Genomic DNA, 25,093 nt, shown 5'->3' on the forward strand with positions numbered 1-25,093 from the left:
CTTGGCTTCTCATCAACCCTCATTTTCTGCCATGTTCAGGGAGTCCGGTTTTATCCCATGCTTTTTCAGTCCCAGTCCAGCTGGCCTTGGTGAGTTCCCATTAGATCAGCCCCACCATCTCGGTGGGTGGGAGCACCCCTAGCAGTCCTGACTTCCTTGTTCATGTTCTCCCTCCATCTGATCCTCATTTGGACCTTGGGAGCTCAGTCCGGTGCACCAATGTGTGGCTCTGTCTCTATCTCTATCCATCGCCAGATGAAGGTTCTATGGTGATATGCAAAATATTCATCAGTATGGCCTTTTCCGGCTCCCTCTCCTCAGCTGCCCAAGGAACTAGCTGGGAGCATCTCCCTAGATACCTGGGAACCTCTCTAGAGTTGAGTCTCTTGCCAACCCTAAAATGGCTCCCTTAATTAAGATATATACTTCCCTGCTCCCATATCCACCCTTCCTATATGCCAACCATCCCATTCACCCAAGCTCTCCCCATTCTCCCCTTCACACTTTTCTCTTCCCATGTCACCCTGCCCCCAAGTTCCCAATTTTTGCCTGGCAATCTTGTCTACTTCCAGTATCCAGGAGGATAACTATATGTTTTGTTTTGGGTTCACCTTCTTATTTATCTTCTCTAGGATCACGAATTATAGGCTCGATGTCCTTTATTTATGGCTAGAAACCAATTATGAGTGAGTACATCCCATGTTCATCTTTTTGGGCCTGGGTTACCTCACTCAGGATGGTGTTTTCTATTTCCATCTATTTGCATGCAAAATTCAAGATGTCATTGTTTTTTATCGCTGAGTAGGACTCTAATATGTATATATTCCACAGTTTCTTCATACATTCTTCCATTGAAGGGCATCTAGGTTGTTTCCAGGTTCTGGCTATTACAAATAATGCTGCTATGAACATAGCTGAAGAAATGCTTTTGTAATATGATTGGTCACCTCTTGGGTATATTCCCAAAGGTGGAATTGCTGGTTCCTGGGGTAGGTTGATCCCGAATTTCCTGAGAAACTGCCAGACTGCTTTCCTGAGTGGTTGTACAAGTTTTCATTCCTACCAGCAATGGATGAGTGTACCCCTTACTCCACAACTTCTCCAGCAATAGGCCACATTCTTAATTGACTACCACAGCCACACATTGCTTAATTGTGGGTTCAAAAAGATTTTATTTCAGCCGGGCGGTGGTGGCGCACGCCTTTAATCCCAGCACTCGGGAGGCAGAGGCAGGCGGAACTCTGGAGTTCGAGGCCAGCCTGGTCTACATAGAGCTAGTTCCAGGACAGGCTCTAAAAAAGCTGCAGAGAAACCCTGTCTCGAAAAACCAAAAAAAGAAAAAAGAAAAAAAAAGATTTTATTTCATGTTTGGCAGACACACTAATGACCATGTGTCTTTCTTGCTAGGAATTTCTAAGGATAAATATAGAAGGTAAAGCTAAGAGCACCTGTAGTTTCCCTTTGCTTAAATACTGTTAGTTGATACAACAGACACATTCCATACAATATCTCATTCGTGTCTTACTGAAAATGCATAAACACTGTAAGGAATGCATTTTTCTATTGATGAAATAAAATCTGAGAAACATTAACTAGCTTTGTACTTGGTTACATACTATAAATTGACACAACTGGAGTTTGCGTTCATGGCTGTAAAACTCAAAAGTTCCTGTTTTTTCCTTAGCAAGTGACATGGGCATTTAAAATAGAGATATTTGATTATCTCTCTGGGAATTAGAAAAAAAAAGATTTTTCTTGAACCTTAAGCTTAAAATACATTATATTGAGCCGGTCAGTGGTGGTGCATGCCTTAATGCTAACACTCAGGAAATAGAGGTAGTAAATCTCTGTGAGTTTGAAGCCAGCCTGGTCTACAGAGTGAGTTTCAGAACAATCAGGACTTTACGGAGAAACCCCATATTGAAAAACAAAAATAATATTAATACTACTAATAATTATCCATATAGGGTGATCATCCATACTCATAAAGGGTATGAGTAGTATTTCTGGTCTTACCCACCTTGTATCAAATGGTATTATGTAAGATCTTTTAGCCTTCTTCACAACAACTCTGTTATATCTTTTTTTGTATTTATGTGTGTTTTCCAGATAGACTCTCATTGTAGGCAAGGCTGGACAGGAACTGGCTTGGTAGCTGAGGTTGATCTTGAACTTCTAATCCTTCTATTTCTACCTCCTTTCCACTGGAATTTCAAGCATGTAGCACATTGTTTAGCTTCTGTCTTCTTTGCATCTTCTTAATCTCCTAGTGGTTCCACTTTGTGCAAATGAATAAATTCTTTTATTTTTAAGTAGCTATTATTTATCGAGGCACAATATTTGACTCTTTTCTCCTTTCTTTTCCACACACTTGCCTCCTCAGTGATTTTTGTCTATAAAGACTCTATTCATATAACTATTAAATCCTATTTTATTTCAAAACTTTACCAGGTACTACTGTAATGACAAAAACTCCATATTTCAAAGAAGTCATATTATTCCCTAGTCATAAAGGTATCACTTTAGAGGGTAAAATTTATAGGAATTAGAGAAATCAGTGAGAGTGTTTAAAGTATTAATATAATTAAGTGTAATATATATAAAACTTTAGTTAAAATGATAAACATTGCCAATAAAAGACATGTTAAAATGTGGGCAAAGGTTAATGTTAGGTAATACTCTATGACCAATAGGAGTAATTGGAACATTATTTCAAGATTGAGAATCTTAATAAACAGAGGCTAATAGTGTCTTTGTTAATAAAAATGTGCACTATTAACAGAGAAAAAAAATGACCAACCAAAGTCATTTTAATGATAATTTTAAAAAATCAGAGTAACAGGAAATATTTTAATATGCTCATATTTCCATCTTGTATACTTCAGTCTACCTGTCTACCACTTAGAAAAAATTCACAGGAATTTTCCTGAATTTTGAAATTTAGAAACTGAAGATTGTAAAACTAGGCAGACTGTTTTTACATAGAGAATTATTTTTGAGTGACATCATTGCTAAACTGTACTCTCTCTGCCTGTGCTGTCTTTCTTCGTCTGTGATTAGCTAACTGGTGCATAGATCACAGGAGAGGAGAAACACATTAAATCTCTCCACAACCCCCAAAACAAAAGAGCAAACATTAAACAATACAACATCAATACCAAATTCAACTTTTCAAGTTACTTTATTTTTATTGTATATATGTGTCTGTGCCTGTTTATGTGTGTGGGCACTGAGTGTAGGACAGAGAAAACAGATATTCTGGAACTAGAGTTATAGATACCTGTGAGCCACTTGTTCTGAGTGCTTAGAAGGCAACTTGTGTCTTTGCAAGAACAGTAAGTTCTAACTACTGAGTCATTTCTTCAGGCTCTCATTAAACTGTCATTAATGCCAACTTTGTTGGAATAACCAAATTAAAGCCTTGATACTACTCTTTAACTTTCTTTTGCCAAAGCTAGTTAGTTACCAGGTACTGTTAATTCTTCCTTAATTCTTTCTCATTCATCTTTTCCTTTCTCTTTCTATTATAAATCATTACTTGTTTCTTAGGGCATTTTTATACCTACCTTATTGGTGGTTTCCATGACACTTGGCATTCATTCAATCACAGCACAGTTCTGGTTTCTAATAATGCTTAATGGACAGTGTATTGTAATGATATATTACTTGGTTTCTTGTTGCTGTGATAAAACATAATGGCTAAAAGCAAATAAAGAGAAGAATGAGTTTATTTGGCTTATGTTTCTATAAGGATAAACGTCCTTGACAGTAAGGAGGGGCAATGGCAGAAAGCTGAAAGCACACATACTCCCCCACAATCCTGAAGCACAGAGAGTGAACAAGAAGTGAAGGGAGACTATAAACACATACAGCCTTCCTCCAGTGATGTACTTCTTGAAGCAGAGACACACTTCATAAACCTCCCCAAGCAGTTTTAGCAATGGGAAACCAAGGGTTAAATGTCTGAGTCTATGGCACATGTCTCATTCAAACCATCACACATACATAGTTGCACTGTAAAGACAGCAGACTTTTCCTAGGATCATTTTAAGAATTAAATAGCTCAAGCAGAAGAAAATTCTGACAAAAAGTTCTCAAGAAGCATTAACTGCTGTTATCACTATAACTATTCTTACTAAGAATTATTTGTTGACTATACTATCTCTGTTAAAAATGAAAAAAATCAAATTCATAATCAGAGATTGTAGGTCAAGAATTGAAATAGAGACTCATGACAGAAGAAAATATAAATACACATATGTGTAATTAGTAATAAAACAAGGACTGAAAGCTCTTGCATAGCTTGCGAAGGTTTTCATTCCTTTTTGATTATGGACCAATGGCACGTTGATGAATTGAGAACTCACCCAGAATGTAAATGGCATTATCCATTTAAATAGGGTGCACGACCAAATAAAACAAGAAAAGGGAAGAAACACAGATGAGTATCAGCATTCTTTTCTTTCTGCTTCCTGGCTGTAAATACAATGTGAAACACCACCTAATGTTCCCACTATCATGTTGTCCCTCTCATGATGAAGAGAACCCTCAGCCTTTGTACCAGGGTATGTATGCTCTTCTCTCTTACATTGCCTTTGGTTCGATGTTTGATCACACAAACAAGAAAGTAGCTAATATAATAAGCTGTTCCCTAAACATATATGACAATACACAGTAGGCAGAGTACTGAAGCAGGCCAGTTGTGAGTAAGATGAAAGAAGAAATGATGTAGGGGGAGATATGAAGACAGACAGAAAAACTGTGACTTGGTAATACATACAGAATTTGATTTTTCTACACATTTACACAGAAAGGGGTTTCTACATTTTAGAGACAGACTTTGATGTCATTAGCTTTCAGTTTCATGTACTTTTGCATCAACTCTACATTGTTTTTCATATCAATCTAGCATAAACATGTTCTAATGTAACTTCTTTCTACCATTTTCTTTACCATTTTCTTTAGGTCTGTTTTCTGTCTGTACATATATGTAAGTTCACACTCAAGTCAAAATCTATTTTATCTATTGTGAACCTTTTATTAAACATTGCAGTTCTAAGTATAAAGTTTTTTTTCCTTTCAGCAAATTTCTTTAGAACTCAATTTCTCTTTGTCTATCTAGAATTTTGCATCTGTTTTATTGTCAGCTGTGGTTTTCATGTGCCGATGTTATGATTTTCCAGATAAATGTAGGCATCTTAAAACAAGTACTTTGTACTTGTCATGGGAATGCCGAAGAAACAAGAGGACAATTTGTATACTTTTAGCAAAATAATCCAAAGTGATGAGAGCTATGTGTATACTTTATCAGGGCAATATTATCTCCATTCTTATATATTTCTGCCTGGAAAAAGTATGAAAACATAATTCACTGAAGTTAAGAGTTCACATAGACAGAGGCAGATATCCATCATTAATAAGCAAGTTAATCTCAAAGGAGAGTTAGACAACTGTGTTGCTTCATTATTAGAGCTACTATGGTTTACTCAGCAATTCACGTGTAGCTTTTGAAGGTATATTACTTACCTTTCTCATAAATGTGATAAAATATCTGACAGAACTGATATAAGGGAGGCAAGGTTTCATTTGCTTTATATTTTCGGGTTTTAGTCCATCATGGAAAGGGAAGGCATGGCAGGGCAGATCGGTTCATGGTGGTAGGTTTATGTGGCAAAGGCTTTTCACAACATGGTAGACCAGGAAGCAAAGTGTGTGACAGTTGTGTACCCTTCCAAACACTGCACCCATTGACTCACTTCCCCCAGCTGAGTCATACTTCTAAAGGTTCCACAACTTTCCAAAAAGTGCCAACTTGCTAGAAAGCAAGTATTCAGAACTTAAGCATATGGGACATAACAGAGGATTCAACAGGAAGGTTCTTTGTGATTTGAATCAGTTGCCTGTAACATCACCTTGTAAAAGGCTGAGATAGAATAAGCAAAAGTCAAAGGTAAGCCTTGGGTACAAAGTGAAGACATGTTTAAAACAAAAAGACATTGTTAATGCTTTCAATGAATTTTATGCTTACAGATATCTCAGTGCCTAGTCTGTGCTCAGCATTTGTCCATGAAAAACTAAACTACACATGCAAAATTCAGTATGATTAGCATATTTAATAATTTCTTTTCATTGTGTTTGCATAAAATGCTCCTGTGTGTCTAGTCTCCACCCATCCCCTTTTCAGATTTCATTTGGTAAATGGAAACTAATTAATTTGGAGTCAAAGGAAATTCAAACCTCAGAATAATTATTATTGGGGCTATACCAAAGGGAATTTGGATTATGCATCAATACTCTGACAAAAAAGTAATTAAAACCCAAGTTGAACTGTTTTGAGGAAAACCAACATAAAAATTTGAATGATATGTTAACACTAACATTTGACATGTAGGTGAAAATATTTAAATATTTAAATATATTTAAATAATAAAAATATTAAATATTTAAATATTCACTATATTTTATGAAAAAAATCATAAGATTAAAACTTATTTCACAATTAGTCTTCACTAATGCCCTAGTTTCAAAACTATACCAACAGATAATTTCTTAGGAAATATTAGATCTACATTTTTGACTGCCATGAACACCCGCTATCTATGACTAGCTGTGCATTCAATTCAATTTTATGCGTATAAGTTTTCTTATTTCATCTCAGGGACAATTTTTGACTATATGCTATGTGTGACTAAAGGTTTTGCAATTAACATGTAGAAACTGTTCATCCTCAGCTGTATTTTATTAGATTATAACCATGATGACTGCTTCTGATTTTTAAAACTTTACCTAAATTTGCCTTGGAAAGCTGAAGACAAACAAAACCAGTCTATTGGCCATGTATATGAATTTACAATATTGTTCATAAAATTATCCCCAATAAGGAGATGAAAGACTGTTTTATAAAATATTATCATAGACATTCCTTATCTTCCAGATGAGCTCGGTGAAAATGTTACGGCCTCGTCTCACAAGCATTCTTTTCAAACTCACCTTTGAAGAACATATAAACAATATCAAACCAGGCATCATAGCAGTAACTCTTGCATGTGAAGAGCTGAAGAAAAGTGAAAGCTTTAACAGACTTTTAGAGTTGGTTCTTTTGGTTGGAAACTACATGAACTCAGGCTCAAGGAATGCCCAGTCTTTGGGCTTTAAGATCAACTTTCTGTGTAAGGTAAGGCACCATTTAATAATATTAATTTTTAACCAGTTTTTTTTTGGTATGTAAGCTGAAATGATCTAAGTGGGAATAATCTATCAATTCTAAATCATACCATAGGAGTGAAGTTGATAACTTAATAACTGAATATATCTTTATTAAGCTAAATATTTAAAAAATCTTATCACAATAAAATGTATAAGATTATGACGTCTTTTTTAATCATGTCCTTCTGATTAGATCTTCCTGGAGATTATAGACCATACAAAATTTTCATTTATAAAATAGGTTTAACCTCATATTTCACTCTCTTTTTACATAGTTTATGTCTCCAGTAATATTTGAAGAGCTTAACTATATGATGAAAAGTGCTAGGAATTTTTCTTTGGATATGATTTGATTATTGTGCTCTATGAACACAAAACTCTTGTGTCTCTGTAGCATTGAACCAATAAGCTCTCACCAATTATCGAGATATCTGCCTAAAACTTTAAAAATTGAATAATAAAAATACTGCTTTGACTGGCAAATTTGTGAGTATTATTTTTTGAGGTTTATGAAAAGGAGACAAAGAAACAGAATTCCCAAAGTGATTGTATATGACCAGAAAAGGCAGCCCAACTTTTTTAAGGAAAAGATCTGTCTATTACAGACAACTGAACACATTCTGAGGTGAAGGCCTTTACGGAAGCTTGAGATGAAAATGCATCTGGAGAGAAGTAATCTTACTTTGACATCTCCCCATGCTTCCACTGTTTATTCCCTTTTCAGATCAGAAAATATTGCAGAGGTTTGACTCCTTTTAGAAATATCTTTTAACAAAAATCCCAAATGAATATGACATTCCTTATTTTTCATACATTGATCTATACTAGGTGCAAATATACAAATTTATATTTTAATATGTGTGAAAATGATTTGATTGTAGTAATTGTAACATACATAAGTACAAGGGAAAGCATGGATTGGTGATATATGTAATGAGATTTTGGCTATCTCTTTATTCCTGATATTTCTTTAAGTATTATATAAAAAGATAACAATAACAAAATAGACTAAATAATTTGAAAATACCATAATTTTTCAAGAATAGTTCTATTCTCTCTTCTTTTAGTGGGGAACATGCCAGTTCATTAGATAATACCAAGAAGAATTAGGCAATACTTGAAATAAATTAGAATAATTACATCTGTATTTATAAGGCAAAACTAGTATGGTCCTGTTCATACAATTATAGGCCAAATAACCTACCCTACTAAAATCATGCCTTATTAAGAGGCTACTCAGCTTGAATGTATCTTCTATGTGTTGTTTTTGAATCTATACTTTTGGTTTATTATTATGAAGATATATATTAAATAAAGTCATAAATTTATATTGTATATATTTATATCATGTCATATATCTATTTTACATTTGAAATATTCATATCTCAAACTGTTTTAATTTGAACAAATATGTCATTTTTAAACTGCATTAATTTTCCTTATTCAAATTCATGATGTGATTATCTTGAAGCAAGAATGAGCTACTCATTTATATGCAAAAAGAAAAGATTATATTAATCTCACAGAAAGATTTTATTCTTATGTCTTTTATTTTGGAGAGAGCTCTCTTTCTGTCATCCACGTTTCAAATAAAAGTTTTTCCATATAGCACTGATCTGACATCTATCACTAGAGGTATGCTCAAAGGATTTAGCACAAAGATTTTTGCCAACTTCAAATAAAATAAAAAATCGTCTTGGGGGAAATACTATCATGTAGTAATAGGTGTTCTAAAGGAAAAAAAGAAGTAAAGGTTTTGCAATATCCTCCCCTCCACACACACACACACACACACACACACACACTTTTACACACTTTTCAGTTGGATTTTTATCTTTTGGGAAATACTTTCGGGAAATACATGTCATTAATAAAGAGAAATATCATATACATGGTTGATATTCCCACAATGTGTAGGAATAAAAATGATGTTCCTTGAATACAAAGGATTCTGAATAGATATAAATGTCTAAACTGACAGAAATTTACTGAAGTGCATAGAAATAGTTAGCTTTGATCTTTAATCTTTTTAGAAATGGAATTAACTAATGAATGATATATGATTAGCTAGAAATTTTGATAAATTTCACTTATAAAAGACGATTCTAATGATCTTTTTCTTTAATAAATTGAAGAATATGCTTCAAAAATGATACCATTTCTCACCTAAATTTTTAATGATGAAATTCTCCTTTGATTTTAAAATTATTATCCACTGCTTTTCACAGGAGCCTCTAAAAATACATTACTATATTCATTTCCTGAAAAAGGAGGATTGATGTAATTAAACTTATCAGCTATTCTTTAATGCATAATATAAAATATTTAGTGGGTCAAAATCAGCTGCTATGATATTTGAGGAGAAAAGGAAAACGAATGAGTTAATCAAAATTAGAAGTAACACTAAAAGATATAATGGCTGTAAAATGCTTTTTATTTCAGTAGTGAATTATCACTTGTGAGTCACCAAACCAGTGTACTTTAGTGTAATAAAATCCATCTAAATGAACATAAACTTGCAGTGCTTGGACTGTTCTTTCTTAGTCATTGAAATACTAAGCAATGCTGCACTTCAGAAACGTTTCTTATTTTGTTTTCAGCGTATAGTGGCATATATGATATATATGTAAATAAAAGATTCAAAAAACAATCATGCTTTATGTATTCATTTGCTTGAGTTTATTAGATATGGATTTTTAGTAGCTTACAACCAAAATTGACTTAAGAACACTTGCTGTTCTTCCAGAGGCCCCTTGTTTGATTCCCTGCACCCAAATAGTGGCTCACAACTCTTTGTCACTACATTTTCAGGGGATCTGACAACCTCTTTTGTCTTCTGCAGGCACTGTATACCTGTGATAGACACACAAAACACCCATACCCATAATATTTTCTAAGCTACCATCAGTCTCTGTTTATATTACTATGTATATATTACATATATTAACATTAACATGCAATACATATATATTAAAATGTAATATATATATACTTTTATATAAATAATATATAAGAATACAATGCTGGCAGTTTTGAAAATTCATGTAGTGGAAGCAAACTGAAAGTCTTCAAAGGACATTTCATAGTGCACCTCAGTAACCTGTAAATGAATTCTTCTAAATTTTCTCAATGTCTACACATTTTATTTAAAACACTGTGAATTATATCATAAATGTTAGAAGTTTAGCATAAAATAAAGGCTAATTTTCTTCTTTTGTGAATAGTAAAACATACAAAACAAACAAACAAACAAACCCGAATGCTCATAGAGGTGAAAACATGGGATACTATATTAGACAATTCAGGTACCATGAGAAAATACCATAGGTTCAGAGGTTTAAATAAAAGAAAATTATTTTCTCATAACCAAGATTCTGGTTGGTTTCTCTGGAGGTCTCCTCCATTTGACTGCAGATAACCACTTTTACATGTTATCCTCACATGGGGACATCATTTTACTTTGTTTTTCTGTCTCAACTCTGATCTCATAAAATTTGGACTGGTACTTTATTCTAAATTATATCCTAGATCCAATCAGAAGCCCTTACTTCCAATGTCCTTAATACCATTAAAATAAAAATGAAAATAAATCCCCTTCTGAGTTTATATTTAAGAGTTATAGCCCTATAAATGTTGGAAATAAGTGATTGTGGTACTAGGATTTTTTTTAAACCTGTGAATACAGTGTTATGTGCTTTGACAAATGTCCTTCTGTGACAATAAATACAGTTTTCCCATTTCTAAGCGATAGAGTACCTGTTTTCCTTTACATAATATAATGCTGCTATGCAGATTGATGTCTAAAGTAGAAAGAAACTTGGTGTAAGGCGTTTGTGTCTCTGATTATGAGTGATTTCTCAAATGATAACATGTTTCTACATGGTCATACATTTTACAGAATTAAGGTCACCTATTGATGATTCTTATCCTCTTTAGACCAGTAATTCAAATGGGGCAGACCTAGCAGTGGAGGCCTGTATCCTAGCTACCTTTGAGGCTAAGGAAGGAAGATAGCAGTTTTAAGCATTGCCTGAGTAGCAAGAGGAGGTGATGGCCAATCTGGGCAAGTTAGGGAGACTTCACCAGAAAACCGAAAGTAAAAAAAAAAAAAAAAAAAAAAAAAAAAGCTCTGTATGGTATCCCATCACATGAGAGCTGAGGCAATAGGATTGCCTTGGAGTTTTAAGATGCCCTGTGCTAAACAGTGAGTTCCAGACTGACCTGAAGAGTGAGATCTCTTTAGAGAGTAGTGGTGAAGGGAAAGAGAGTAAGAGGAAAGGAAGAAGAATGGTGGGGGAATGAGGGAGAGAGGGAGAGAGAAGAGGGAGAGGAGAGAACACAAAAGATCATAATTGGTGTTACATTTCCTTGATAAAGTCTTTCTGAATTCAATCCCCAGTATGCAAAAAAAAACTAATTTTTTAAAAAAAATATTTGTAAATTAATATAATTCATATACTCAATTGCACTGTAATACGATCATTTGATATAGTTTTGAACAGGAGAAAAAAGTAGAAAAATTCATCATAGAAAATTCTTCCCCTCAGAACAACTTTTTTGAAATCACTTTTTTAAAATAAGTCAGTGTGGAAAATGTATTCTATGACTAGTTGTGAGATTAATTTTCAGAGAAGCCCAATATAGGAGGTGTTAAGTTTGTCTGTGTACTTCAAAATGTTGTAGTTATGAAGGAATGTATTTCTTTGCATATAATTTGCTGTGGACTTGAACTTTGAGAGAGTAAAAACCAGCTTATAACTTAGTCTTCCTTTCTTCTCCTTTTGTCTAAACTTTAAGGTCTGAAGCATAGTATGTGTGATCTGATTTAAAGAGTATTTTCAAAACTGAAATAATCATTTATATGCAAGGTGTAAGTCTGCTGATACTTTAAATGTATCCCTTGTTTTCTCAGAATTTGATTACATCTTGCACATTTACAACACTATAGTTTCATTTGCGTGAAAACTTCATGAAGTCCTCAGATCTTCAGTTTATTAAATTCTTTAGAAAACAGTACTTTGTTATTGCTGTCTTGATTGGTAGTCCTTGTCAATACTGTTTAAAAGTCATCTTTCATTTTTTTTCCTCATTTTTTTTATTAAAGATTTCCATCTCCTTCCCTCCTCCTCCCCCTTCCCTCCCCTCCCTTCCACCCATACCCCCACTCCACCCCTCTCCAAGACAAAGAGCCATCAGGGTTCCCTTCACTATGTTAAGTCCAAGGTCCTCCCAGCTCCCCCTAAGTCCAGGAAGGTGAGCAACCAAACTGACAAGGCTCACAGTGAGCCCGTCCATGCTGTAGAGTTCACGTTCATTGCCGTTGTCCTTGGTTTCTCAGTCCTCCTCCACCGTCAGCCACATTCAGAGAGTCTTGCATATCACCATAGAACCTTCACCTGGCATTGGATGGAGAAAATGACAGAGCCCCACATAGGAGCACCGGACTGAGCTCCCAAGGTCCCGATGAGGAGCAAAAGGAGGGAGATCATGAGCAAGGAAGTCAGGACCGTGAGGAGTGCGTTTACCCATTGAGAGGGTGGGACAGATCTAACGGGAGACCACCAAGTCCAGTTGGAATGGGACTGATGGAACAGGGGACCATCTTTCATTTTTTGCTCACATTTTTCTCTTTATTGAAAAAGTTCTGCTCCCTATCTAGACATACACTACAGTCCTTTTCTTTCCTCAAAAAGGCATTCACTGCCGGGCGGTGGTGGCACACGCCTTTAATCCCAGCACTCGGGAGGCAGAGGCAGGTGGCAGGTGGATCTCTGTGAGTTCGAGGCCAGCCTGGTCTACAAGAGCTAGTTCCAGGACAGGCTCCAAAGCCACAGAGAAACCCTGTCTCGAAAAATCAAAAAAAAAAAAAAAAAAAAAAAGGCATTCATTACCTCGAAATGCTTAGGTCCTACTATTTCCCAACTGTATTTGGGAAATAATTGTGACTAAACAGTAATATTGACACATGCTGGGTTGAGAAGTATGGTTATCTGAAAGAAAACATTTTCTAGTTTAGAAAATTCCAAGAGTACTTCTGGATGATTTTCCCATTTTTTCAAAGTGCTTGTAAACATTTTTCAGTACCAGAACAGAAATAAGTGAAGATTTCTGGAACTAGCTGTAGGTCTGTCTTGGTTCACCACAAAGACTGTTTCCATAGAAGATTTAAATGAACCCAGCTGGCTTAGTATTCTGTGAATTGGCATAGTCATTTGCTGAGTTTAATCTTATGACTGATTTTGTAATTCTCACAGTGGGGGAAAGTCGACAACATGAGCAGCATTTAGTGAGTATAATTAGTAAGTTTGAAAACAAATGCTTTTTTATTCTATAAAAGCGCTGCTCAAAGGGGATTTAAACCCTGTTTGAAACTGTTGTTCAAAATAAAACATGGCATTCTGTGACTGAATGTGACCACTCATGTTACAAACTGGTTTTCCAGGCAAATGAAGCTTTCCTAATGAACGCATTGCACAGCCTTAATAAGGGTAGCCAATGACTGGAAGGAAGTTTGTAAAGTGGCAGTTTATACTAACATTAAGCTCTGTGATAACTTTAGAGGCTTTAGGAATTGTTTATATCTATTTAAATACCTTTTTATTCTGGTAATTGCGGCCACATTTATTGAACCCTTACTCTCTGTGGAGCCCACTGCTAGGATTTTTGCAGGGAAAAAGAAAAGTCAAACATATTTCCAATCATTTTGTTTTTTTATAAACTTGCTGATACATATAGAACATTGTAATGCTAAAGCCAGAGAGAAGGGGAAAAGTGTGTGGGGAGGGCCGTAAGAAGGATGGCAGGACGCGATATAGCAACACACATAAAAAATGAATCAAGTTGCTCATAAATGTTAGTTAACTAACTACCAGGCAATAAAGCACTGTGAGGTGACATCCCACACTGTAAGGTTGCTGCGTTTCTGTGCAAAGGAAAAGGATCATACCAGTCCCATGTTCAACATGGACATCACTCATTTTCAATTTGATTTTTTTCTCTGAATTCTGTCATGAGGGTGAACACAAAGCCTTAATGACTTTTTTCTTTTTCCCTGTTCTTCTGGCTTCTTCATTTACATTATGCAATATCAGGATATGTATATGAATGTTTTGCTTGCATGTAAATGCATGCCTGCTTCCCGTGGAAGTCAGAAGAAGGCTTTGTAGCACCTGCAGCTGGAGTTAGGGAAAGCAGTGAGCCAGTATGTATAAGTTTGTAATTGCACACAACTCCTCTTGCAGGAGCAGCAGGTGCTGTTAACCACTGAACCCTCTCTCCAGCCCCTACACATTTCTATTAATGGTACAATATTTAAAATTGATTTGCAAGCAACTATGTACCTTCTGTATTAATTTTTTGCACATTTTCATTAGCATTTGTTGTACAGTGATGAGCTTCATTACTTTATTCATTATTTAAGTCCAACTACATCATGTATTCATTTCCCATAATCCTCTTCCTTCTCCTCCCCCTCTTAATTAAAAGTTAGTTTTTAAAATAGCTTCATAGAATTTTACAGTAACGACTCAAAACAAAAATATAATTGTATAACTAAAACTACTTTATGTACACAGCCATCATTTCAATAATAAGGCACAAAAATCAAGCACTACTTGCCATAGCAAGAGACTTTTGTGACTTTTATTTAGATAAGTGTGAATGAAACATTTTCATATCTAATGCTCAGGATTAAGGGTCTGGGTATGATGAAATATAAACTAATTTGAGATGGACATTTTAGAGAAAGGAATTTGCTCCTTGAATTCAATGAAATCTTTATCATGTACACCTGTATCTCATCAGCTTACCACTGCAGTGACAAAATGCCCAAGGAACACAAAATCTTACTAGAGGGAAGATTGGTTGGCACACATAGCTTCATGGTTTCACATCACAGTTGGTTGCTTTTGTGGTTCTTGGAAAGAAGAAAGATAGAATATCATGGCTGGAGCTTGTAGTAAAACAAGGAAGCTCACTTCTTGGCAGAAAGGAAGCAGAGAGAACCTAAATGGAAACAAACATATATAACCTATAATGCCATGCCCACTTCTTGCTCTAATCTGTCAAAATGCTATCATTTCTGGACCAATTATACAACGCTTGAGCCTTTTGGGAGGACACGTCACATCCAAGACATAAAACCCATTTTAAAGTATAATATTTAGAAATCTGACATGAAAGAACATCAAATGCTATTATAAATCATATTCAAATATTTGAAGTATATATATAATACAAATAAAATATAAAATATAGTACAAATGCTTGATTGTCAGAATTGTTCATGAGTAATAGCCTGACCCATTTCAAGTTCTGTAGTGCTCCAAAATTTCAGCTTTTATAACATGTATGAAAAAAGCCAGAGTGTTTATTGATTTTCTAAAGCATAAATTTAGTTTTTGAGGATTTTTTTGTTTGCAGCAGTAGCAACAGTCAAATTTATTACTACTTAAAAAAAATTGATCCTCAGCTATAATTTATTTAAGGGACTTTGTGAGACATAATTGGCATATAATAAAACTTACACAATTAGAATAAAGTTTGGTGAAATTGGCATTTTTCTAGTACTACAGATCCCACACCAAAGTACCCAGTATAGATTCCTCACAACCCTGTTCTGTTCTACTTTGCAACTCCAGGCAATTGCCAATATGCTTGCTTTATTTATTTATTGTTAATTTTTTTGTGGTTGCTTGACAGTTTCATATGTTTATACAGTGAATTTTCACCCCAAACCCCCTCCTCTCTTATCTTCTTCCCTCTTCATGCTGGAACCCTACCCTTCAACAACTCTCCTGTCTTTAATATTTGATTGTGTTTCACTCCCAAAAGATTAAGCAGTGAAATTCTGATATATGCAGCATCATCGATGATTCTTGTCCTTATATAAGTACTTAGAATAGTCAAATTTACACAAAACTAGAGATGTAGGTACTCGGAAGGTTAGAAAGAGGACAGACTGTTAGTGTTTGATATTTTAGCTTAGGCTGTTAATAAATTGTGATTATGGATAGTGGGAGTGGTTTCATAGGTATGTGAATGTCTTTACTGTCACTAAGCTCTAGATGTTTAAAATACTAAATGTTATATTCATTTCTTACAATGAAAAAGAGGATTCACAGCTGCATTATTTGTAATAAGACATCACAGATAAGATATCAGTGATAATCATTTCCAGAGCGGCAAAAAGAAAGTGATTAGAAAAATACTCAAGAGGAGAAAATGATTGATATTACTTCACATGATAAAATTATATAGAGAATTGAAGATGAGTGAATGAATGATTGATTGGAGAAAGCTACTGACATAAATATATTTAAGTAACTCCTAAACAGCTGTTCCTTTTTGCTGTTGATTTTGCTTTTCAAAATATTTACTGTTGATCACCAGAGTTACTTTTATACTAATGACAAACCTCTGAGTGCTAGCTACCTGCATTATTGCCCATGTTCTCTCTTATTGGTGGTAATAATCTTTGAACTTACATCCATGGAAAAATGACAAAGAACTGATCTTACCTTCTCTCAAACTTTATGTAGTCAGGTTTAAGTAAAAATGCTCATTATAATAAAATTTGGGTGGTTTTAGTATTTGTATAAAGCAATCCTTATTAAAGAAGCTGTGAAAAGCCCAAGAGATACTTATGCTTATAGACTGTTTTTATATCAATTTAAAATAATTTGATCTTCTTAATACCATTCTCAGAAGAATTTGGTAGGCTTACTATAGACAGGTTGATTAACTGAAAGCACTTGTAAGTAGCAGATCTTCTTTTGTTTGTGAAGTACAGACATGTTTCATTAATTCTTCGTGACCTTTCCTAAATGAGCAGAAGTGGCTGTTGATTTGCCACTGGTCCTGGCTACTTCAGAGTAATGCATATGTAGTGCATTCACCTTGAATAAGTAATACTACAAGGAAAACCCTGAAAGGTAGATCAGTGAGGGTAGGAAAGCAGAATTTGTCTTCTCTAAGAAACTAATAGCACAGATGCCCTGCTGGACCTGAAGGTGGCAATTGAGATGAATCCTTATTACATTTAATGTTGTCATGGTTTCAAGTTTAAGTTCTGCTTTCCCAGACTGCTACCATAAATTAAGTTAACAAGTGTAACGCTCTTAAATTGGATGACTTTTTATACAATTGATATCATCTGTGGAAGTACCATTAAAATACAAACATCAAGAGTGTAAAAAAGGGACAATCTAGCCTACATAAAGAATTAGGCCATCGTTTCCGGTGTAAATTACATTTAGCTGAATTAGTGTCAACCGTGGTCATGTAACACCTTTAAAAGAAACGAGTTTTGGTGACAGATTCAGAAATAAAGCCAGGAATGCATGTGTTAGACCTGTCTGGTCGTAGCTGCAGAGTTAATGTCTTTATGGTAATTGCAATCCTTAAAAGTACATTATCTTTTTCAGTGTTATTGCAATGTGTGCTGGTGTTGAAGAAAGCAATAATTTGCAAACAACCCTTGGCAGAGAGAGCAGAACTTATTTTTTTTTAAAAAAAGGAAACTAACTTTAGGATTCATGTGCTGGCAAGCAGTAGTAGTTGGTTTGATACATGCACTGGAGCATTCATGATTGCTTAAATATTAACTGTTCCATAAATATATAAATATAATAGGAAAATAAGCCATAATTAGGACACATTTTACTAAAAGAAATAAAGTTGAATTATCTGGTCACAGTGATATATTAAATGTTTTCATTTCAAGGATTCAATAATATCTCTCCAATGAAATATCTTATTTCTTTTTAAGGTTAATCAATCCAGTATAGGTGTGTCTTTGTTCATTTTTGTGTTAAGGCTGTTCCCTTCACACATGGGGAGTGGGCAACTCTTTGTTAATACAGGTCTTAAGTTCACTGAGTCCCTTGTAGCTGTTTGCATAAATATAAGGAGAAAGGGAGAGGTCTGAAAGGATTGCCTTCAAATGTAATTTATTGGCCTGAATTTTTTTTCTCAAATGTAAGGCTTACCACCACTTTCATGTTAGTCCTCCTTAAATGCACCCAGAAACATCTCACTAGGGAGTATGTGTATGACTTCCTTTGCATTCCTTTTATTTTATATGTGCAATTTGATTTTTATCTATGATCACTATATATTCTACAGCCATTTGTGCAAGACAATTCTTACTACTTTCTAGAAGTGAACCATTCTCATGAAGTTAGCTGAGTATTTTCTCTGTAACACTCTAAAGTTGATGTGTAAGATTGCTTTGGGGAAGATGCATAAAATCCACCGTTTTGTTCCTATATAACATATTTTACTTTCCACCTGAAATTGGGATGCTGACTCTGGTAACATAGTATCAACATATGCTGCCTCATGGATGCTACTTCACCATTTTATTTTCATGGGCACAGTGTGCTCATATTTGCTATAAGTACATTCTGTGTGGCCTAAGGATTGAGGCATTGAACTCCTTAGAGCAAGTTTAAATAACCCTGACATGTAAACTGGGGATAACTGCCTGAGTATCTCTTGACTTGGAAATTTTGTCATTGTAGCTCCTAGACCTTGGAATGCATTCAAATTACATTGAGGTTTTCTCAACACCACCCCCTACAAACACACTTTTTCCCAGTACAGGAAAAAACACACTCTGATTTAGTTGATTTGAATTCCTAACAGCTTCCCAGAGGAGGCCAGTGTTTTTGGTCAAGGGGTCTCTGTTTAATAATCTAGTCAATACCCATGAATTATTTTACCACTCTTTAAGAGTACTGAGAGTTGAAACCAGGACTGTCCAAGACACCCACTGTGCTACATCCCTAGCCTAGTACCATTGGATTCTTTTTTTTAACTTGAGAAGTTCACTTTTATTAAGGTAGTCAACTATATGAAAATAAATTTATCAAACATGTTGTAATATAGGTGGTTAATAGATGTAGTCATACCTTTCTTTCAAAAATTTAAATTACTAATTTCTGCTGTAGAAAGATCATAGCTCTGTCCAATAAAACTGGAGAAGTAACCAGACTGAGATGATTCCCAAAGAACGATTATAAAATATCTCTTACCATTTACACAAAGCTTTTATGCATATAGATGTTTGTAGAAAATAGTTATAAGCAACAAGAAATAGCTATAAATTGTAATTTGAAAATAAAAACTAGTTAACAAAAATGTTATGTTTAAAACCTAAATGTAACAAGTTAATAGTAAAACTCAGTATGTAACAACACTGAAAGTATTTATTACTTGTTTGAATTTATAAATTTATATTAATCTGTACTTCAAACTAGTGATTTCTAACTTTTTTTACTTATTCTTTGTGTCATTCACATCCTCCATCCCACCCATCTGTGTTCCCCTTCCATCTGCCCTCTGCCCCTGTAACCCACCCAAATAAAACAAAATCAAAATTTTTTAAAAAAGGAAATTAAGAAAGAAGAGAGAGAGAGAGCAAGAGAAAGAGAGGAAGGAAGGAAGGAAGGAAGGAAGGAAGGAAGGAAGGAAGGAAGGAAGGAAGGAAGGAAGGAAAAATCTGATCATGAAAGCAGCAATGTGACACAGTGAATCAATCACGCAGTAAACCCCGTTATCCATATATGTTTACATGCAGGCATTCATCACAAAAAAATCATTGGCTTGGTTAGAAACCCCTGGTTGCCGCTACATTATTAACACTTGACCCTCACTGGGATTCTTCCTGGACATTCCTTTGCTGCCCTGTGTGCCTTGTGTTGTGGAGATCCTATGACCCTGGGTCCACAGGACTCCCCCCTCCCAACCTGTGCCCCAACAGATCACAGAATAGGTGCCTGTTAGGGAGGACCAACATTTAATCCTGGTTCTGAGCCTGGGTAGTTGCAGGCACCCATGAATTCTTGATTTTCTGTTTTTATTTCTTCTGGTTCCTATTCTCCTCCAGCCTAATTATGCTGAACTTATTCAGTAGGATAATTATAATAACTTTTGCCACTAGCCTCACCATTTTCCAGCTGCTGGCTCTACTGCCCCCTCTATTATCCAGTTATTATCCACAGTCAATATTTTGAATAAATTATCCTTACACATTACCTCCTATTTCTGGCTATCCATTTCATTTAATTTTATGTCCTTGGCACTATTCTGAAACAATACTTGAAGGTCACTAAAGATTTCTCTAATCATCAAATTAGCCTTAATTATCTTTGGCTTGTACGGAGCATTTTATTCATTGAACATTCCAGGGGGAAATCTGATCATAGTCCTCATTTATAAGGAGGTCACAATCTGGTGGGTGATACTGAGTATGTAAACAAAATTATGTATTGTGAAATAAATGTTGCAACCAGAGCATGTATAAATCACTATGGAAAAGCACAAGTGATATTAATTATACTCAATGAAGTTGGAAAGGACTCATTATTATTAATGACCAATCTTCCTGCACAATGGCTCTGTTTTCCAAACACCTTCTTCATAACCTATAGCCCATTAGTAAAACCAGTAAATATTAAATCTCAATGTGTATAAGTGAACAGGCTGTGTTCTGGCACCAAACCTTATTAACTATGTGAACTCTGCCATTATGCTCTATGTTACCTGAAAAATGGGTATAGAAATAACTAATTCACTGGATTGTTTTCAAGATTTAAAATATATGATTACAAGGCACTTGCCAAAGTGCCTGCTCCATAGGCACATAGCATATGGATAATTCATATTGATTTTTCCTCCTTCACACAAACATAGAACATTTTTCCTGGTAAAGGGAAAAGTATATTAATAGATACAAAGAAACCAAATGAATGTGGGAATCTTTACCTTTTTATTCAACCAACATTGAATGAATAGCATTGTTTTCAGTGCTGAATATAAGATGTCTTTTAAAAAGCAGGTTTAAAAATCAATACCAACTTTGTGTCACTAGACATATACATAGCTAAAGTTAGAGTTTAGAGAGGGTAATGGCAAGACACGAAATTATCATGCTAATAGAGAGCCACATCAAAAAGGGACTGATGTGACTCTGATAATTATGTTAAGATGGGAAACTGAGGGAGGTTCACGTTACTTCCAGTTTGCTGATCATCATGGTCCTGAAATACTTTATCATATCAAGTCCCACAAATATGTCTTGGACCATAGCTACTTAACTAACACCTAGTTTATGATTAGGGAAAGTGTTTACCCAAGATTGTCCAACTATGAAGTTATAGACTAAAGGTTCAAGTCTGATTGTGTATCTACCAATTATGAATAAAATCAGATTGTATCTTTATCTAATAATTATGAACAATACAGCAGAGAGAATTAATTGTTCATAGCTACTTTACCTGAGAGTATTTACATATTGCTTCCCTCTCCATTCTAAAACTAGATCACTCTGAAGTTAGCATTTTCTGACATGTTACACCATTCTTTTAACTAGCACAATTTAAAATTTATAGGTTCTGATTTTTTTCTGTTTTCTCTTCCTATTATTCATTGACAAATATGTATTTTTTCCACAGTGACTCAAGTTTATCTTTTTTTCTACTGTGTCTGAAAACTCCTTATAATAATATAATTATATAAATTGTGACATTTGCCACAAAGTTAATATGCATATTTTCTCTGTTCTATGTAGTTTCATATTTTCTACCTAAATTCAAACATTGACGCTTCAGAATTACCACACATCATTATTTGTTTCTTATACTAATATTTAGGACAGTGCCTATCACAGTGGAGAATATTATAACTTCACTCTGACTTTCACCCACACCTAATTCTCAGCACATAGTGTGTCCTGGAGATGTCTAGCCTTGTTAGTCATTGCTTGTGTGCATGTATGAGTGTGTTCGTGCATGTGTGCATGTGGCTTTACATAACAATAGAGTTAAATTTAACTGTATTCCTATTTGCCATACACAAATGTGAGTTACTATGAAGAAAAAAACTTATTCAGAAACGTGTTGACGAACTAGTATGTTATGGCATGTTCCTAGTACTACTAAACAGTCTCTCCAAGCTTTCAAAATCGATATTGCATGCAGAAACTACTGTGTTCTATTATTCACAGCACAGACGATATGAGAAAAGTACTTAGAAATAGTTGAATAGTCTTAAAGTGTGAGCAGATATTTAGCTGACAAATAGAAGGAAAGAGAAGGTGGGTTTCTGGAAAGTGATAACATACAAAACCACACAACTGGGCTAATCTATGACCACATGGTGTGTATTTAAGCAACTGTAATCTGCTTTAAGTGACCGTTTTGAAGAAGAAAGAAAAAAGTCAGACACCGTCATCTAAATGGCCTTATATGCAAAAGAAAAGTTGGAGGTTTGATGTGATTTTTCTAGTAGATGATGTAGATGCATTGGACATTTTCAGTCAATCCTATTAGCAATGAATTAAACAACTGAAGAATGGTGTTTCTATGGAGTGATTGAATTAACCACAGTTGCTTAGTTTATTTTAAAAAAGAAAATTTAATTATGAGAAGTTGCTCTACAGAGGCTAGTGACCAGGTTTTTTCCCCCAACTGAGGACAAAACAAGAAAAAAAAGGGGTTTGTTTCAACAGAAGGAAAAATTACTTATAGACAAGGTCCTTCACAGATGGATTGAATGTGACTGATATGGATCATTAAGATGTTTTCTCTGGCTCCCTAGCTGTGTGCAGGATTCTGTGTCCTTAAATGCCAGATTTCAGAACAGTGATATGGATAATAATTATTAGGCTTGAATGAACTAGAATTAGAAGCACTAAATCTTTTAGGGGTCCCTGGGGGAGATGGCTCAGTGTTGAAGAGCACCTACTGTTTATCCAGAGCACCTGAGTACAGTTCCCAGCACCCATATCAGGCAGTTCTCTTATGTCTTTAACTCCAGCTCCAGGGAATCTGACACCTTCTTCTGGCCTCAAAAGATATCTGAATATATGCAACATACACACAAACACCTAAAAATAAGTAATTTTTTAAAAATTAGGTGCCCATTAATTACTCATTTTCCTATCTACTATTGTGTTTTAACATGCAAAAATTACCTTTTGTCATTTATTATTTATATATTTTTTTAAAGAGATGAACAGAGGGGCTGAAGAAATGGCTCAGCAGTTAAGGGCAATGGCTTCTATTCCCAAGGGCCTGGCTTAATTCTCAACAAACACATGGCAGCTCATAACTGTCTGTAATTCCAGTTCTAGGGGCTCTGACACTCTCTCACAGACATACATGCAGGCAAAAGACCAATGCATATTAGATAGATGAATAAATAAATACATAAATACAAAAATAAATCTCTCTGTGTGTATGAGAGAGAGAGAGAAAGAGAGAGAGAGAGAGAGAGAGAGAGAGAGAGAGAGAGAGAGAGAGAGAGAGAGAGAGAGAGAGAGAATTTTCCATAGAAGTAGGTGTTGTTCTACCAAGGATATTTTATATTCGTGTACCATTTCTGAATGTTAGTAAAGATTAGGGAGATAGAATTCATTTAATTTCAGTTACTAATCTTTGTGCATAACAATTACTGGCCAGGTGACTGCAATCAAAACTACTATGTATGTGGTTTATTAGCTGGCAGCTCTTGGTTATTGAAATGATTCTGATTTTCATTGGTATTCACTAAGTCAGATTACTAAAATAATACAATTTTTTAGATTTCCAAAATAGTTCTATTTTATAAATTTACTATTTTGTTTTTTGTGTTTGGAAAACATACAAAATAGGCAATTTTGGAGTAGTGTCTCCCTACCCTTTGGCAGCTTATGAAAAGAAGTCAGGTGTCTATCCTGTGTCCTTACTCAGTGAGACTCAAAGAAGGAATAAAGCTGAAACAAAGATAAAGGTGCTTTGCTTTTGGATACACCAGACTTTGAAATACTTACAATATACTTGCCTCTGAGATTTAGGCAAGCTGTAACTTGGCTACCTCCTTGTTTATATATTTGACATTAATATAAAATTTTAACATGATTTCAAGTAACCAGATATCAAATAGATATCAATTTTATCTCTTAATAAACTACCACAACTTCTTTCAAAGTGATTTTGTACATATTCTGATTAGATTACCTTTGTTCTACCCCTAAACTATGAATATATCCAGCTTGTCTACTTACAACAGGAAATTATTGGATAAATGTCATTAACTAGTAAGACTGATGAAAGGTTTTTAGTTGCCTTCTGAACTGAAAACAAATAGTATGGCATGGACTGAGAAAAAACGAGTATAACCAGCATATAAATGATACAGCATAAGAATTAGTGTGGACACAATATAATACCTTATATTTTAATATTATTTAGTTTTAAAGGATTGATCAAAAGGTTATGTATGTGGGAAAGATTAAAAGACCATGCGACGTTAAAAAAATGACTCTGTGTGTGAGGGTTTCTATAAAATAAATATTGTTATATAGAATAAAGACCTTGTCTCCTATACTAACTTGAGATACTGCTCAGATTGTCAAGGCTGGTGCTTCACCCTGTTTGCTGAGGCTTTGAAGGGGATGTTATGGTTCTAAAAAGTCACAAGCATATTTTTCCAAGAGGCATATTTATTTAATTAGAAATAGTAACATATTTGCTTAACTGAGATGTTATCCTGTATTTGTTTTGGAAGATTCAACCATTGACCATGGTAAATTGCCTAGTAGAATTATATTGTTCGTGGCAGTGAGGATGAATAAATATGAAAGCTCTTTTCAGTGCTTGAAAATGGTTCAGTGATTAAAGTGCTTGGTGATCACATACAAGATCTGAATTTGGATTCTTAGGAAGCGCATTAAACAAAAAACTGTTAAAAATAAAAAATGCATTGTAGAGCATGTCTAAATTCTTTTGAGTGGAGACAGGGGCAAGCTTAGGGATTGCTGGCTGGCCAGTCTAGCTGGAATAGCAAGCTTCACATTCAGTGAGAGACTGTCTCAAAAAGCAAGATGGAGAATAATAGAAGACAC

The 25,093-nt window shown here is 34.7% G+C and overlaps 1 protein-coding gene across 1 annotated transcript in view; it reads left to right on the forward strand.

Moving 5' to 3' along the window:
• The window catches only part of Diaph2 (diaphanous related formin 2), a 778,808-nt gene that overhangs the window by 371,207 nt on the left and 382,508 nt on the right, over nt 1–25,093 (forward strand). The window contains exon 21 of the mRNA XM_038316977.1: nt 6,935–7,174. Within this exon, the coding sequence (XP_038172905.1) occupies nt 6,935–7,174 (240 nt within the window). The remainder of the gene's footprint in view (nt 1–6,934; nt 7,175–25,093) is intronic.

Source organism: Arvicola amphibius, chromosome X, assembly GCF_903992535.2.
Source record: "Arvicola amphibius chromosome X, mArvAmp1.2, whole genome shotgun sequence".
Lineage (NCBI taxonomy): Eukaryota > Metazoa > Chordata > Mammalia > Rodentia > Cricetidae > Arvicola > Arvicola amphibius.